The 16,013-nt window shown below is 45.5% G+C and overlaps 1 protein-coding gene across 3 annotated transcripts in view; it reads right to left on the reverse strand.

The window, feature by feature from the left end:
* Eftud2 (elongation factor Tu GTP binding domain containing 2) overlaps positions 1 to 16,013 on the reverse strand; it is a 33,551-nt gene that overhangs the window by 16,327 nt on the left and 1,211 nt on the right. Inside the window, exons 2-9 of one of the 3 annotated variants that reach the window (XM_003465735.5) lie at positions 11,417 to 11,525; positions 7,311 to 7,476; positions 6,701 to 6,779; positions 5,600 to 5,675; positions 5,139 to 5,204; positions 4,452 to 4,487; positions 749 to 839; positions 230 to 312 (exon numbers count right to left, since the gene is read on the reverse strand). In XM_003465735.5, coding sequence (XP_003465783.1) covers positions 230 to 312; positions 749 to 839; positions 4,452 to 4,487; positions 5,139 to 5,204; positions 5,600 to 5,675; positions 6,701 to 6,779; positions 7,311 to 7,476; positions 11,417 to 11,521 — 702 coding nt within the window. In that variant the 5' untranslated portion in view covers positions 11,522 to 11,525. Of the gene's footprint in view, positions 1 to 229; positions 313 to 748; positions 855 to 4,451; positions 4,488 to 5,138; positions 5,205 to 5,599; positions 5,676 to 6,700; positions 6,780 to 7,310; positions 7,477 to 11,416; positions 11,526 to 16,013 lie in introns of all 3 variants that reach the window. The other 2 variants (XM_013148144.3, XM_013148145.3) reach the window with 2 other exon arrangements.

A 16,013-nucleotide genomic window follows, 5' to 3' on the forward strand; every position in this document is an offset into this window, starting at 1 on the left:
GCTCAAGGGCAGTTAAAACCGGCTTATGTGACAACTCCTCCTCTGATCCTCCAGGGTCTCCCTTCTCTTGGGGCTTCCTGGACCTCTATGGATCCTGCACTCAAGCCTCAGTGGCAGGGAGCCATCTGAAGCCTCTGCCCTACAGGTGCCCATGCCTCCCTCCCAGCTCATACAGTGCCATGACGGGTGTGGGGACCACACAGGGAGGCACAAACACAGGCACACTCACCCCCTCCGCGGCATCAATGAACAGGACCACACCATCAGAGATGCGTAGGCCAGCAGTGACCTCATCAGAGAAATTCACGTGTCCTGGAAGGCAAGGTCGGTAAGCAGCCACCTGGGCAGTAGGGGGATGAGGTGATCAGGGAACTGCCCTCAGGCCCTTTCCTGCCTCCTGAGTCATTCCTGGAGGAAGCTTCTGGCAGCAGCTTGGGTATGGAGGGTGCGGAAGGACCCACAGGTCCTTTCTGCCCTGGGCGGGAAGGAAGGCCCTTCCAAGTGGGCAGAGGCAGAGATGGCCTGGCATTGGGCACCCAGCAGGCAGGTCACATAGGGGCTAGAAAGGGTGAGTCCTCCAGAAAGCGCCAAGAGGGAAATGGGGGCTCAGGAAGGCCATTTGCTAAGGCGTCAGAGACACAGGATCCTTAACAGAAGGCTCTCCGCAGAGTGCAGGGAGGGGGAAACTCCTGAGTGTCCTTCTCTGCAGAGGACACAGGCCCTGTGGCCAGTGTCGGGGATGTCTCACCTGGAGTATCCATGATATTGAACAGGTACGACTTCCCCTTGGTGTCCGGTAAGACCACTGTCACAGGAGTGCTCTTGATGCCCACACCTCTCTGAAAGGAAAACAGCTGCAAGGGGCCTGCCTGAGTCTCTACCCTCAGCTCCCCTGCAGTGGGGTTTCCCCTCAGGCTTCTAACCAGCCCTGAAGACCAAATACCTTCAACAGCATTTCTGGGGTGGATGGGGGACCAAAATGGCTCAAATACATAATTGAGGACAAATGAAAATAAACAGTTAAGGATGTGGCTTGGTGATACAGTACTTGGCTAGCAGAAGTAAGAACATGGATTTGCTCTGTGACTTCACAGAAAAAAGAGAAACAGCTGTTAGAGCTTATGTCTAGGTGTCCCCCCAAGTCTCCCACAGTCACAGTTGGCCTTTTTCAGGAGTGGGTGGATCTAGAGTGTGACAGTGGGATTAAGGTTGTGCAATTACTGTATGAGCCATTGATTGCCATGGCACTGCCCTAGTCCCAGTAGCCAAGGCAGAATATTAAAGGGGCTGAACAGTCACAAGGACCTTTGGTTGCTTTGCTACCTCCTGCACACTGTGGACTATTTCTCCTCTACCACACCACAATGCCTTGGAGCCAGCTGAGTATGGACTGAAACCTCCACAAACTCTGAGCCAAATGAACCTTTCCTTTGGCAGGGGCTTGTGGGAAGGGTTCGAATGATATGGAAAAGCTGACTGAAAGAGAACTGGAATACCTCAGGCTGTTCTGTATGGGAGATCCTGGTCAGACCTCGAGACCAGAAGGCTGACAGAAATCCTGCTGGCAAAGACCAAGCTCAGAAGGTTTCTGCTAGGAAGAAGTACTGCATCAGCTGCTACTCTCCAGTGCATGTTATGGGTTGGCAGAAAGTTTGTCTGAATTTTGCTCATGTCCAAAGACTTTGTCTGAGACTGACACTAAGGGCAGTGGACATATAATCTCGCAGAAGAAATTTCAAGGTAACTGAATGTTGAGGTGGTGGCTACTACTGGGAGCTTTTAGCCAGATTTATGTTAAGAACCAAAACCAAAGAGCCCCAGCAGAATGACTTAAAACATTGTGACTTTGGCCAGAAAGGAAGCCCCAGTGAAGTTACAGCCTGCAAATATGCGACAGAAGATAAACTGGTCACTGAAAAGACTAGCAAAAAAAAGCCAAGTATTTCAGAAGACAATACAAAAGATGGCCCGAGGACTCTCAAGAACCAATAGGACTCCAGCCTTTGTAGGATCAAAGTTGCAAAGGTGACTTTGCTTTGTAAAGAAAGCCCCAGAGCACCATGTTCCAGTATGGCAGCAGCCTAGAGAAGTTATTCCTTGAGGTTTGGTTCATAAGCACTTGAGCCCTACAGCCTATTGAGAAAGCAGCCTGACTATTACACCAGGTGGCAGCAGCCTCTGGCATCATTTACGTGGTGCTGGTTTTAGGCCCACGCAGAATGCAGGAGCTGTGAAGCCAGAAAGGCTCCCACCCACATTTCAGGAGGCCTGGAAGGTCAAGGCAATGTGCCCCTGAGAGTGCAGTGTGTAAAGCTGTGACTGTGAAGCCGAAGGTGCAGTGGAGACCCCAGAAGTGTGGAGAAGCCAGGAACATGGATATCTGAAGAAAGCTGCAAGGAGGGAGCAGAGCAGGCCCAAGATAAGCCATGGGAGCTCCTCTCACATCATGCCAGATTGCCTCAGATGCCGGACATGAAACTATGCAACTTATCACTTGCCCTGCTGGATTTTAACTTGCTTTGGTGCTGTTCCTTCGTATTCCTTTTAAAATGGAAATGCTTATCTTGTGCTATTGGATGTTGGGAGTGTTTAACTTTCATTTGTATGGAGGCTCACAGCTAACAGTCTACCTTAGATCTCAGGGGAGACTTTGGACATGGCTTTTCAGCAATGCTGAAGCTGTTACGACTCTGGCAACTCCTGAAGATGGAATAAGTGCCTTCTGCATAAAGGATGTGCATGAGTCTGGTGATCCACAGGTAGAATGTTATGAGCTGTGTCTAGATGTCCCCCCAAAGCTTTTCCTGGTCATAGGTGGATTTTCATCAGAGGTGGTTGGATCTAGGATGTGTGACTGATTCATGGTGCAATGCTAGGATTAAGGGTGCTAGAATTAAGGCTGGGTGACTACTGTATCAGTGTACTGATCAGTTTGCACACCCCAATCCCCAGTAGCCCAGACAGTATAAAAAGGGGCAAAAGAAAGCTGCTAAGGCACCTTACTTGCTTTGCTACCTCCTACCTGCCATGAAATGTTTCTCCTTTGTGATGCCCCTCTGCCATGCCATCCTGACAGCAATCATGAACTGAAACACCTACAAACTGTGAGCTAAATAAATCTTTTCCCCTTTAACTTTGGTTGTAGAGTACTCTGTCTCAGCAACGAGAAAAAAGTAAGACAAAAAAGCAATTATTAGGACTTAACAGAGCCCAGGGTCCTAGAATATTATCTTCCTCATATACAGTGGGAACAATGACACTATTAAAATTGGAGGAGGCAGGGCTGAGAAAGGTTTCATTATATAGCCCACGCTGGCTTTAACTCACAGTTCTCCTAACTCAGCTCCTAGAGTAACAGATTACAAACATGTGTGACTATGTCTGGCAGTTTAGCATTAAAATATATATATACTGTAACAGGAAATACAGGAAATAAATATTTAAATATAACACCAAATACATATTTAAAAACTAAAAATAAATAAATTTTAAAAATTAAAATAGTTAACAGTCAGTGTTTTTTTGCTCTTTCTTTTTTTGGTGGAGAGACAGGGACTCACTATGTACTTCAAGCTGGCCTTAAACTCACTTTGTAGTCCAGGGTGGCCTCAAACTTATGGTGCTCCTCCTACTTCAGCCTCCCAAGTGCTGGGACTACGTGCCACCACGCCCAGCTTCACTGATTATTTGAGTGCCAGCTCCATTCCAAGTCCCTTCGACTAACAGACCTTCCACACTTGAGCCTTCCATGTGATCATTTAGGAAAAAGTGACAGAAATAAAGGGGAGGCAGAAGAGAGTAGGAACAGTCCAGACTGGACAACAAAGAGGAGCTCGGACACTGCAACTCATTCTCAGAGGCTCCTGGGAAGGCCATCAAATGGAGTCTAAGGGTGACTTCATTTAAAAAAGCCACACAAGCTCAAGTATCCATGGGTTCTCTCAGGTGAGAAACTCAAATTAGAAATAAGCAGCAAAGTAATGGACAGACAGCAGGAAGCAGGGAGCCAGAGCTTTCTCAAAGGAGAAGGGGAGCCAGGCCAGGCAGAAGAGCAGAGGAACAGAGCACTGCGCCATTCGGGGCTGGAGGGAGAGCAGCGAACCATGCACACCTGCACGGCAACATCACCTTTCAGCACCAGCCTTTCTGAGCATGCTGACTCTCATCAAGGACAGGAGAGTCCCCATCCTCACCCAGGTGCCTCCCCAGCACACTTCCTGAAGCCAAGGGGAATTCACAGCGTGAACCCAAGGGGGATCACAACCTATATTCTGAAAACATTACTACAGCCAGACACTGCGCTGAGCCCCTGCAGACACACTGATCCAACACTCCTGCCGCTTTAGGAAGCAGCTCTGGAGCCCTCTTTCCTGACTGTCTTCATTGGGTGTGACCACAATTACAGTGAATGCTGCTGCCCAGTGGGAGTGCTGGCCTCAGGGCCTACTCACCTCCTGCTCTGTGAAGAGGATGTCGGTGTAGCACAGCTGGAAAAGGAAAGCACTGTTACCACCTCAATTCAGGATTCCTTCCCACCTCTACCCTGGCTCACAAGTTCTGCCTCAGGGGGCTGAGGCTGAAGGCAGTAGGCTCCTGCAGTGAGCTGACATGGGGTTTTAGGGGACAGGTGGGGGTGGCACTGAGAGCAGGTCTGGCTGGAGCCAAACTGCATCGTGCATACTGACTCCTAAGGAACGCTGCAGGAAGAGGCACCGGCCTTCAAGGAGCCTGTGTCTGGTAGTCAATCTGGCCAAGACTGAATGCTTGTTGCACTGAGACATGGTGCCCCAGTCGGCCTCTTTCACAGACATTTAAATTTACCATGAAAACAACAAGGTCCAATTGTATAGTAGTTATAGAGCAGATTGTCATTGCAGTAGCAGGAAAAGACAGACTATAAAATCAGACATATTATAACTGAGGAGGGATCCCTGGTGCAAAATGGATCATCAAAAAAATACTCCAGGTGTATGCTCCTGAGAAAGCCGAACGATCTATTAACAGGGGCCAGATGGTAAGGCAGATCACATGGGCACTGCACTTGCTGAGTGGAAGGGGAAGGAAGGGGAAGGAAGGGGATGGAGACCCAGCCCCTGCACTCTGAATGGCTCGCCCTCCACCACACCAGCCTCACGTACATCCTGGTCGTAGCGCTTTCGGATTTCCGGATGTGTCTGCTCTATTAAACAATCCACAAAACAGGTCTGAAAGGAAAAAGGTAGTGAGGATTTGTGGACCATAGACGAAAATCTCCATGTCCTTCCCCTCACTCCCAATGCAAGGACCAGAGGGGAGTGAAGGGTGTGGGATTAGCACAAGACCTGCAAGGAGGCCATAGGATGACTGTTCAGTGAAAGACAAAGGCTCCCTTGGACAGGTGACACCCGGGAAAGGCAGTTTTCTAAGAACTAGGTTGAGACTCCACTCCCCTTGTTGATTCAGATGTAGACACAGGCTCAGGCACTAAGGGGCTCAGGTTGCCCCACCTGCCCTGGGGTGAGCCAGGCCCCACCCACCAGGACTTACAGCCTCCAGACCCCAAGTCCCCAAATCCATAGCTCTGAGGGCCCCTGGGGGAGCCTGGGGCCGTGGGACTCACCTTGCCATGGTGGAGATGGCCACAGAGCGTCACATTTCGAATAAGCTCTGAGTTGTCCATCAGATCCGCCAAGAAGCTACAGAAGAAAGAAAAGAAAAAGGAGCTTTGGCAAAAGTCTGCAAATGTGGAGCGGTGCACAGGTGGCCAGGGTACTTTCAGCCAGGAACAACCCTCGAACTGACTGAAGGAGATGCAGAGGCCAAAAAGTGTCCTTTTAAAAAATTTTAGGTTAGTCGGGTGTGATGCCTGAAATGCCAGCATGCAGAAGGCTGAGGCAGGAGGGTTACAGTGAATTCAAGGCCAATCTGCACTATATATATAATGAGATCCTGTCTCAAAATAAAAATCATAAATGAAAAATTACAAAAAAGAAATAAAAATGCTTTAGGTTAGCTGAGTAGGGCAGAGTAACTCTATAATGCCAGCCACCAATGTGAGAGGATGGGGCAGGAGGATCTCAGATTTGAGATCAGTCTTGGCAATGTACCAAGACCCTATCTCAAAATAAAACACAAGGGGCTGGGGATTTAGCTCAGTGGCATAAGCGTCTGCCTTGCAAGAACGTGGTCATGAGTTCGATCTCTGGTACTGGTAAAAAAAATAAATAAAATAAAATACAAAAAGGACTGGGAATGTCCTAGGTTTAAACCAAAAGATCAGAGACTTAAAAATTCACAATTGAGAATGCAAAGGACTAGGAAGTAAGTTCTGAAGGTTACTAAACAGCTATTTTTAAATATCTGAAGGAGCTGGGCATGATGATGCATGCTTGCAATTCTAGCATGCTGGGAGGCTGAGGGAGGAGGATTCCAAGTTAGAGTCCAGCCTGGGCAGCATAGTGACTTTAACTAGTGGACAAAGTAGCTCAGTGCAAAGCCTTCAGGTTCAATCCCAATATGACAAAAAATAATAATAAAGTTTTAGAGGAAGAAGAAATACCTGAGATCTGGATGAAAGCAAGAGAAAAGTTAGGACTGAATTTAAAATGTTCCAGCCCTTTAGGCTGAGGTGAACTGGCAGTTATGGCCTCTCCACCCACAATTCACACCCCCTCGGTGAATAGGAAGTCCCAGCTGAGTCCAAGGCTGGGTCGGGACTTACTCCATCTCGTACACTGTCATGGGCAGCGTCTGCTCCATCAGTGTGAACTTCTTGGTCTTCACAGGCTTAATAATGGGCTCTAGAAGGGAAAAAAGCCACAACATACAGTCAGCAGAACACAGACGTGGGGCCTTACTCCAGAGGATACAACCTCGTCTGCATGACACAACACCAGCACATACTGTGGTCCAGGGTCACTCGTGCTGAGGATGGCCTGGTGTGTAATCACACGAACCAAGACCACAAGGCACATGGGCCAGGGTGAGGTCAGGGTCAACACCCATTTGAAGCCTCTTCTCATTTTCCCAACATGAAGCTGCTTTTCAGAAGACAGACAAAGACCATAAAGAGAAGGAGAAAACACCATGAAGAAAAGAAAGGAAATGCCCACAGAGAGACTATCAGACCACAAGGAAAACTTAATGTTGGTCTCCAAGCACTCATATTTGCCAGAAGGAAACAAAGGCTTTCATTGAATACTGAGACAGAGTTAATGTCAAACCAAACAAAACACAATACAACACCAGACCAGGGCTGGCTGACTCTACCCAGCCATGGTCCCTGGACACTTCGCGCACGGCTGCAGCCCAAGTTCCCACCACCCCCACACCTGTGAGTGGCTGTGTGTCCTCCTCCTGTACGATGGTTTCCACCTCGGGGCCGTACACCTCCTCAGCCGTCGGGTAGTACTTCTTGTCCTCATGCAGCACCACCTCCAACCCAGGGTGGTCCTCGTCTTGCTCACCAACATCATCGTCATCATCGTCCTCGTCCATCTGGGGGCAGGGAAGAAGGGGCAGAGGTGGCAGAGCCAGGGTCAGAGCCCAGCAGGAGACCAAAGCCGCTCTGAGAGGGACAGAGGGTGCTGGCAGCCAGGACACATCCTCACTCACTCTCGATTCAGACATGTCCCTTTCCACCTGCAGGCCACTGGACATAGGGACCAAAACCAGGTAAACAAATGGCTCATCAAGGCACATGCTTCTCAGGGGAAAGGGTAGGAACCGGGAACAAGCCCATTTTCAAATTTCCACTCAAGTCATGGAACTGTTTTTGAAGAGTTAAGTCAGTGACAGATGATGAATGCTGAGAGGGGGCAGAAAAATGGAAACCTTCCTATGGTTGCTTCGGAAAACAGCGGTAGCGCCCCAAAACCTTAACCCAAGTCACATGCCAAGCAGGAACTGTACTCCCACGTGTACCCCAAGACATGAGAAACCAGGGCATCAGTGGGCTTCCCTGCACTCCTGACAGCCCAAGAGCAGAAATGGCCTCACCAAGCCCAGGGACAGGGAAATGAAGTTCGTTGCGTTTGCACAGCTGAACAGCATTCAGCGTTGTAAAGACGTCAGCTCTGTGCACCGAGGCCACATGTACCTGAGCCTGGAAAAGAAACCAGGCCTTGTGTCCTGTTACTGACTATTCCTGGTAACAGGAAAGCTCAGAGAAGACACAAAGGGATAGAGGACAAGAATATGGGGGTTCCCACTCAGAAATCACTCACTCACAGTGACCCTTCTGCCTCAGCCTCCCCAGCCCCAGGATTTCAGGTATGCACCACATGCCTACTGGCAACTGTCTTAGCATTTTGAGAAAACTTCACATCTCTGGCCAGGGATTTAGCTAAACAGCATAAGTGCCTGCCTGGCAAGCATGAGATCATGAGTTCTATTCCAGATACCAAAAAGAAAAAAAAACAAACAAAAAACAAAAACCAACTTCACATCTCCAGCCACTCTGGTCAGAAGGAGTATCCTGGAAAGTCCCGCCTCCATGGCCGATATCCTGTCTGGGTGCAGCAGGTTTTTCTGCAGAGAGCAACCCAATGAGACCACAAAGCAGACTGGTTTTTCTGCAGAGAGCAACCCAATGAGACCACAAAGCACACCCGTGGGGCATCTACCTTAAGGAAAGCAAGAACAGGGCTCCACAGGCTACACTGCAGAGCACTGTGTAATTATTTCGTTATAAGCTGCACCATAACAATGGTAGAAATAAGTGCACGATAAATGTAATTGGGTTCAATCCCACCCCATGTGAAAAAAATTCTCCTCCATGAAACAGGTTGCTGGTGCCAGGCTGGGGACAGCTGACTCACATGAGCTCAACCAGCCACTCTACTGACTCCTCAGGTCCTCTCTGAATGTCACCTCCCCAGAAACCTCTCTCATCCCAGCAAGGACAACCTTCTCACACCCCTCAGGACTCCCTGTGCCCTGCTGTAGACTATGAGTGTTCTTGCACTTCATCTCACTGGAACGCAGGGAGCCAATGGCAGAGGCTGAGCCCAGGTGCCCTCTTCATTACTACTTCCTGTGCAGACTATGGTGCTCTGAGAGGAAGGAAGGGATGAGTGAGTGAATGAGTGCATGCGTGAGTGTTGGTGTTTATTCAGCCTGGAATTCAGGTATGTTGGGATCATGCTGAATGCAGATTCAGTTATCCAATCATTAGCTTGCCAATGTACAAGTTTTAAGACCCTCCTTTCTCTGCCTTTCCTGGAGTCACTGATAAACAAATGGCTAAAGAAGAAAGGCCCAGGCCCAGACAGGAGCTCTAGGCTGACCACACATGGACCCTGCAGGTCGTCTAATCAGTGGGACCTCTAGCTCATCAGGGTCACCCAGACCACTCCCTTCCAAAGACCGGCAGGAACAGCAACAGCCAAGCTGTGGAGGATGCAGGAAACTTACTCGAGAATTGCTTACATAATGGGAAATATTTCTTTACAAAGACTTTTTTTTTCTTTTTTCTTTTTATTGGTACCGGGGATCTAGGGGCTGGGGATTTAGCTCAACGGCATAAGCACCTGCCTTGGAAGCAGGCAGTCGTGAGTTCGATCCCCGGTACCGATAAAAATGAAAAAGACAAAAAAAAAAAAAAAAAAAAAGCAAAGAAAGCTGGCATCAGTAAAAGACTCCCAAGGCCTTGCTTAGATGTGAGACACATATGCTGGGGCTAGGACACAGCTCAGTGGTAAACCATGCACTCAGCATGCTCAAGGCCTGGGTTCCATCACCCATACCCCATGAAGAAGCAAAACAACAGCTACATCTGCAGCCTTCACCACATACCTGTCAGGAGAATCCCTCCTGCAGGGCTCACACCCACCTCCAGGGCATAGCAGTCACTCGTCCAATGTCCCATCACCACAGGTGCACATCAGGCTCCCTAAGCTAAGCACAGCTCCTCAGCTCTGCCTATAGGAACAGGCCAGCATCTTCACTGCAAGTGCAGCTGTTCCCCATGTCTGTCTCCTCAGCCCCACCTCTAAGAGAGGGTCTCAGTGAGTTGACTGTCTGGCCAGGGCTCGAGCCTGAGATCCTCCCACCTTAGCCTCCCAGGGTGCTGGGACTTCCAACTGGCTCTGCACACAAATTCCCACTTTCTGAATGGAGGAGGCTTGGTTCACTCCATAAACTCTGTCACAGAGCGAGTCACGGGGCCTGTGGATCTGAACCTGCCCAAGGGAAACAGATGTCTCCTTCTACCTCATCCAGGCAGCTTCACCTTCCTCCCAGTGTTTACTCTGTGTTTTCTACTTTGAAGACCATTCCCTGCTAGAGAAAAGAGCAGCCAGTTCTGCTGCCCGGCTCTCCCTGGAATAGCATGTCTCCCGCTTCCTGTTTAGTTTGTGATCCCCTGTGCTGAACAACGCTAGAATGTAGAAGCTGAGGTAGAAATACCCCAAGCTGAAGGCCAGCCCAGGAACTTCATAACTTAGTCAAATCCTATCTCAAAAATAAAAAAAAGGCACAAGGCCCTGAATTCCATCTCTAGTACGGAAAACCAGTGTATCAGTCAAACTGAGTTTGTCTTGACTGTATTCACTGTTTTAGGAAAAGATACTTCATTCCCCTGAGCCTTAACTTCCTCATCTACACATGGGCTGGGTTAATAAATAAAAACATAAAAGCCAACTTTGGTGCCCTTTTTAAGCCTCAGACTGCTCTGGACTTCACTCTCCACAGCCCTCTGAAGACAATCAGGATCGGGCACCTCCCCTCCCCACTATTCTTGCATCCTAAAAAACTCCAGCTTGTGTGGGAGCTCTCAGAGAAGCCGCACTTGGAAAAGCTGACCATCATGTGCAAATTGGAAATAGTCATGATCATCAAAAGACACATCAGACAAATAAAGTAAAAATAAAATAAGTACCATCATATAAACTGAGCTCAGATTACAAAATCACCTCATCTATGAAACTACATCCTCTTTTGGAATTTTAGTAGCTGAGCTTTTTGGTGATAACATAAGGCCACAATAAATAATCTTATTTTAAAGGTAATCTTAGAAATGTACCCATGAGGGGCCAGGGATGTAGCTCAGCAGCATAAGTGCCTGCCTGGCAAGCATAAGGTCATGAGTTTGATTCCCAGTATCAAAAAGAGAAATGTACACATGGTATTATGGGAACATGATATTTTATTATTTGTTGCATTGTGGGTTTTTTTTTTTTTTTTTTTTTTTTTTTTTTTTTAGTGCTTGCAAGGCAGATGCTTGAGCTGCTGAGCTGTAAACCCTTGGCCCCTTTTAAGAGTGGATCTCACTGTGTATTCTAGGCTCAACTTAAACTTGTTATGTAGCTTGGGCTGGCCTCGAACTCATGAAAATCTTGCCTCAGCCTCCCAAAGTACTGGGATTACAGACAGGCATCACCACACTTGGCAATTCCTTCTTTTTAAACAGATGCAAAGAGCATTGTATTTGCATTACCTCATCAAGATCTTTAGTTTCTCTGCCCAATTCATCATCATCTTCATCAGAATCAAGCTCCGGTCCAATATAATTCCCAAATTCATCATACAAGTCAGTATCCATGCTGCTAAAATGAAGGAGAGAATTAGGTTTTGGCAAGGTCACCACAGCCCAAGACATGCCCTCACTCTTCAACATATCCTTTCACACACCTCTTCTCTGGGTGTATAACTTGATGAATCCCCTGAAAGTCTCGTGCTTTCACAGGGTCCCACTAGGTAGTTCAGGCTGGCCTTCAATAATCACAATAAAATCATCAAAATCAGAAAATTAATATCACTTATTTGCATTTGTAAGTAGTTAAGTCTCTATTCTTTCAAACTAGAACAGCAGCTTCTTCTTCTTTTTTTTTTGTGCCAGAAATGGAACTCATTTGTGAGTTCCATTTGTGCCTGCCAGGCAGGCGCTTATGCCGCTGAGCTAAATCCCCAGCCCCGGTTTCTTTCTCTTCTTAAGACAGGGTCTTACTATGTAGTTCAGGCTGGTCTTAAATTTGCTATATGGGACTTCCGGGAGAACATGGCGGATAGATAGCAGCAGCTTCGGAGGCTCTCTGAGAAACCACACTTAAAATCCAGGAATGGTGCCGGGCGAGAAATCCTAAGCAAGGGGAGATATACTTTGCCGACCCAGGAACAAACTAAACTAAGAGAAACCAACTGGAAACGCAATCCCGGTGATATAACAGGAACAGATAAGGTCTCAGCGCGGAAGCTGGACCCCGTGCCACTGGAAGCTGCGATTTGAATTTCCTGCAGCCGCTGCTGCGTCCCAATTGGCAAGTCAAGGAGAGAGATGCAAAAGCTCTGAGAGTGGGAAGCGATGAATGGAGTTGAGAGCGGGACTGGCCGGAAGCCCTGCATTGACCTGATAAAAACATAAAAGCCAACTCAGGTGAGTGAGCAGATCAGGAACCCTTCCATTAGAGTAGGAGGCTTCAGCAAAGGACATATTGGGACCGGGCAGACTACCCGGAACAGATTGTTGCAGTGACTTCAGTCACATAATCCCCTCTCAAGTGGGATTGGTGGGCAGTGCCTGGCCTGCGTGACGCCGCTAAGACCAGACAGGCTAGCCCAAACCAGATCCCAGCGCCTGGAGGTGCACCCTAGCAGTGAAGCCTTTGGTGGGTTGACCTGGAGGGGCAGGCCCAGCATAGGCCAGTACACTGCAGTGGGCAGGAACACCTAGCTGAGGCAATTCAAACAAACTGTAACCAACAAAGAAAGAAACTGGGCCTCCTATATTAGCTTGTATAAAAGAAACAAAAATATGGGAAGAGAGAGCAACAAGAAAGGGTCCTTGGGGCTAGGGATTTAGCTCAGCGGCATAAGCGCCTGCCTTGCAAGCAGGCAGTCGTGAGTTCGATCCCTGGTACCGATAAAAATGAAAAAGACCAAAAAAAAAAAAAAAAAAAAAAAAAAAAAAAAAAAAAAGAAAAGGGTCCTTGACCCCCAATCCTGAGAAACATGCAATATCAGACACGGCAACAATAGACATAAAGCGCTATCTCCAGAACCTCATAGATGAGTTCAGGAATGAAGTTATTAACGACCTGAAACAAGATATAAGTAAAATAGTTAGAGAAATGCTAAACACCACCTAAGAAAAAACAGATGGTGGAATGGAAGAACAGAAAAAAAGGGGAGAATTGTTTGATGGAGAAAATAGAGAAAGTATAGAATACGTGAAGCAGGTTCAAAGAGATTACCAGGAAACTAAAAACTCTATCGAAAACTGGCATAACAACTTGAAAGAAACTAAGGATAGATTATCTGAACTGGAGGGCAGATTCGTAATATGGGAGCATGAAATGAAAAACTTCTTAAAAATAACAAAGAAACAAACAGCAATAATACAAAGACTAGAAGATGATAAGAGGATCTATAACTTAAGAATTAAGAACATAAAAGAAGAAGTAGGGACACAAACAAATGGACTACAAAAGCTATTCGCAGAAATAATCCAGGAGAATTTCCCTAATTTAGCAAAAGGTAAAGATACTCAGATGTATGAAGCATTCAGGACCCCAGCCACCTACAACCCAAACAGAGCTACACCCAGGCATATAATAATCAAAATTCCAGAAATCCAATATAAGAACAGAATATTAAAAGCCACCAGAGACAAGAAACAGATCACTTACAAGGGAACACCCATCAGAATTACAGCAGACTTCTCGGCACAAACCATAAAAACACAAAGAGCATGGGGGGAAATAATTCAAGCTTTGAAAGATAATAACCTCCAGCCAAGATTGATATATCCTGCACAACTGTCCCTGGAAATTGATGGAAAAATAAGGTGCTTTCAGGATAAAGAAGAACTAGGGGAATTTGCAACCACCAATTCAACTTTACAGAGAATACTGCAGGATATTCTAAAAAAGGAAAATACCAAGATTCCAGAAATAGTGGCAGAGAGGCCACAATGAATGGAGCAGAAAGCAAAATGAAGAAGACAAACTGACAACAAACGACAGAAAAAGAGCTCAACAGAAATAAGGCAGAGAAGATCGGATGGTAGGAACAGCTATTATGGAGAAAATAAGACATCATAATAGTTAGTATCATTTTGATTTAGTATCATTTTGTTTTGAAGTCCCATCAAACTGTATTCTTCTGTCTCCATCGGTCTTAAAAGGTTGTATCTTATTGGATTTTATTATATATGATAATATAAGTAAAAACTTTTATAGACAAGGAGATTATACAGAAACCATTGGGGGCTGAATATTTAGCTCAGCGGCATAAGCGCCTGCCTTGCAAGCAGGCAGTTGTGAGTTCGATCCCCGGTACCGATAAAAAGGAAAAAGACAAAAAAAAAAAAAAAAAAAACAACCAGAAACCATTGTTCATTTTCCGTTAATTGGTTCTAAATACCCTGTAATCATTCTTTTGAATGGTTTTATAATGTCTTGATATATTTGGTGCTACAGTATATGAAGTTACACTCAAAGATTTCAAGGAAAGAGACACTATGATAACTATTTTTATGTCAGGATATCTTGTGATGAAACACTATTTTGCTTAAATGGTTATGTTTTGACCTGCACTGTTCTGTTATTATGCCCTCTTTTATCTCAATCTCCCTTTTTTTAAATTACTTTTTTCTTTTGAATTAAGGGAAAAATAAATAAAACATAGGATACATTATAGTAACCTACTCTGATTTCCTATTAACTTGATTTGAAATCCTGTATTGCCCTCACCATCTTGTTTTGACTGATTTTCCCCTATTCTGCTTTGCTTGATAGTACCAAGTTCGAAAGTATAGGCAAAACTGTGAAGACAATAAGATTCATTATGACGCCCATTCCAGTTGACTATTATCTTCTTTTAAAGTCCTGCAATGTCTCCAATGCTTTGGTTTTATTCTTTACTGTTTTAATTTCATTATAACTGGCAATTCTTAAAATAGCAAGAGGCAGTATGGTAACCACTGTTGATCACCTTGTATTTTATTTCTACATTATCTATTATGTCCATCCTTTTGATTTGACTGACTCTGTTCAGATATGTCACATTTGATTTTACTCTCTTCAAAAAAAAAGTAATAAGAACTGCGGAAGTAATAAAACCCAAAATGTGTAACTGTCATTGTACAAAAGAAAAGAAAGTGCTCTAAAGGTTATAATTGCATATATGTTTAAGTGTATAAGATAGGTAACCATATTACTGAGTCTTTTTGATCATTGAACAAAACTGTTTGCACTCTCACTGTTTGAAAGTCCACTTTATATGCTTCAATTTTGTAATTTGAACAACTATTTCTGAGAATACGTAATCTATTAACTAGTGATTTCTTACTGTTTATTTTTTAAATTTTGTATTTCTTGTACCCTTTTTCTGTTTTTTTCTTTTTCTCCTAAAAAAAAAAAACACTTGCTATATGGCCCAGGGTGGCCTTATACTAACAGTGATCCTCCTGTCTCACCTCCTGAGTACTGGGATCACAGGTGTGCCACCACATCAGCTTACAAAATAGTTTAAATACTACCTCTTTTAAGTTTACCTAGATCTACTCATTTTTCTACGCAGCTATAATCACTTGTACTTTTATCAGTATTTTTTCCTAAATTGTGCTTTTAGCAGTATTAATTTTTTCCTAAATCCTACTAAGCCCACAGTTTGTAAGTAATGAACAACAGGCTAGAGGGTGGGTTGCACATCAGACTTCTGGAGTTGGAAAATCTAGATTCAAATTCTATCTTCATCAGTAACAGTATGTTGCTTCAGATAATTTACCTCCCTTTCCAAGTGCTTCTTCAACTGGAAAACGGAGTAAATAATCCTCACTGCATAAAAAATTATGAGGATTGGCTATCATGGCTTTCTTCTCAACAGTGTCCTTCAGGAGTTACCTTCACCTTGCTATTTCCTATTTCACTCAGCCCAAGCTCACACTGCAGAGCTAGTTTCTCCCTCACTCTTCACTTTTACTTTTTCAAATATGCTCTGTCACTTAAAAAAATTATAAGGATTAAGTAAAATACTCCATGAAAGGAATTTGGTACACACACCGACCAGGCCCAATCAGTGTTAGTCAGCATTTG

The sequence above is a fragment of the Cavia porcellus genome, unplaced genomic scaffold (assembly GCF_034190915.1).
Source record: "Cavia porcellus strain 051 isolate PalLab524CR breed Dunkin Hartley unplaced genomic scaffold, mCavPor4.1 scaffold_6, whole genome shotgun sequence".
In the NCBI taxonomy this organism is placed as follows: domain Eukaryota; kingdom Metazoa; phylum Chordata; class Mammalia; order Rodentia; family Caviidae; genus Cavia; species Cavia porcellus.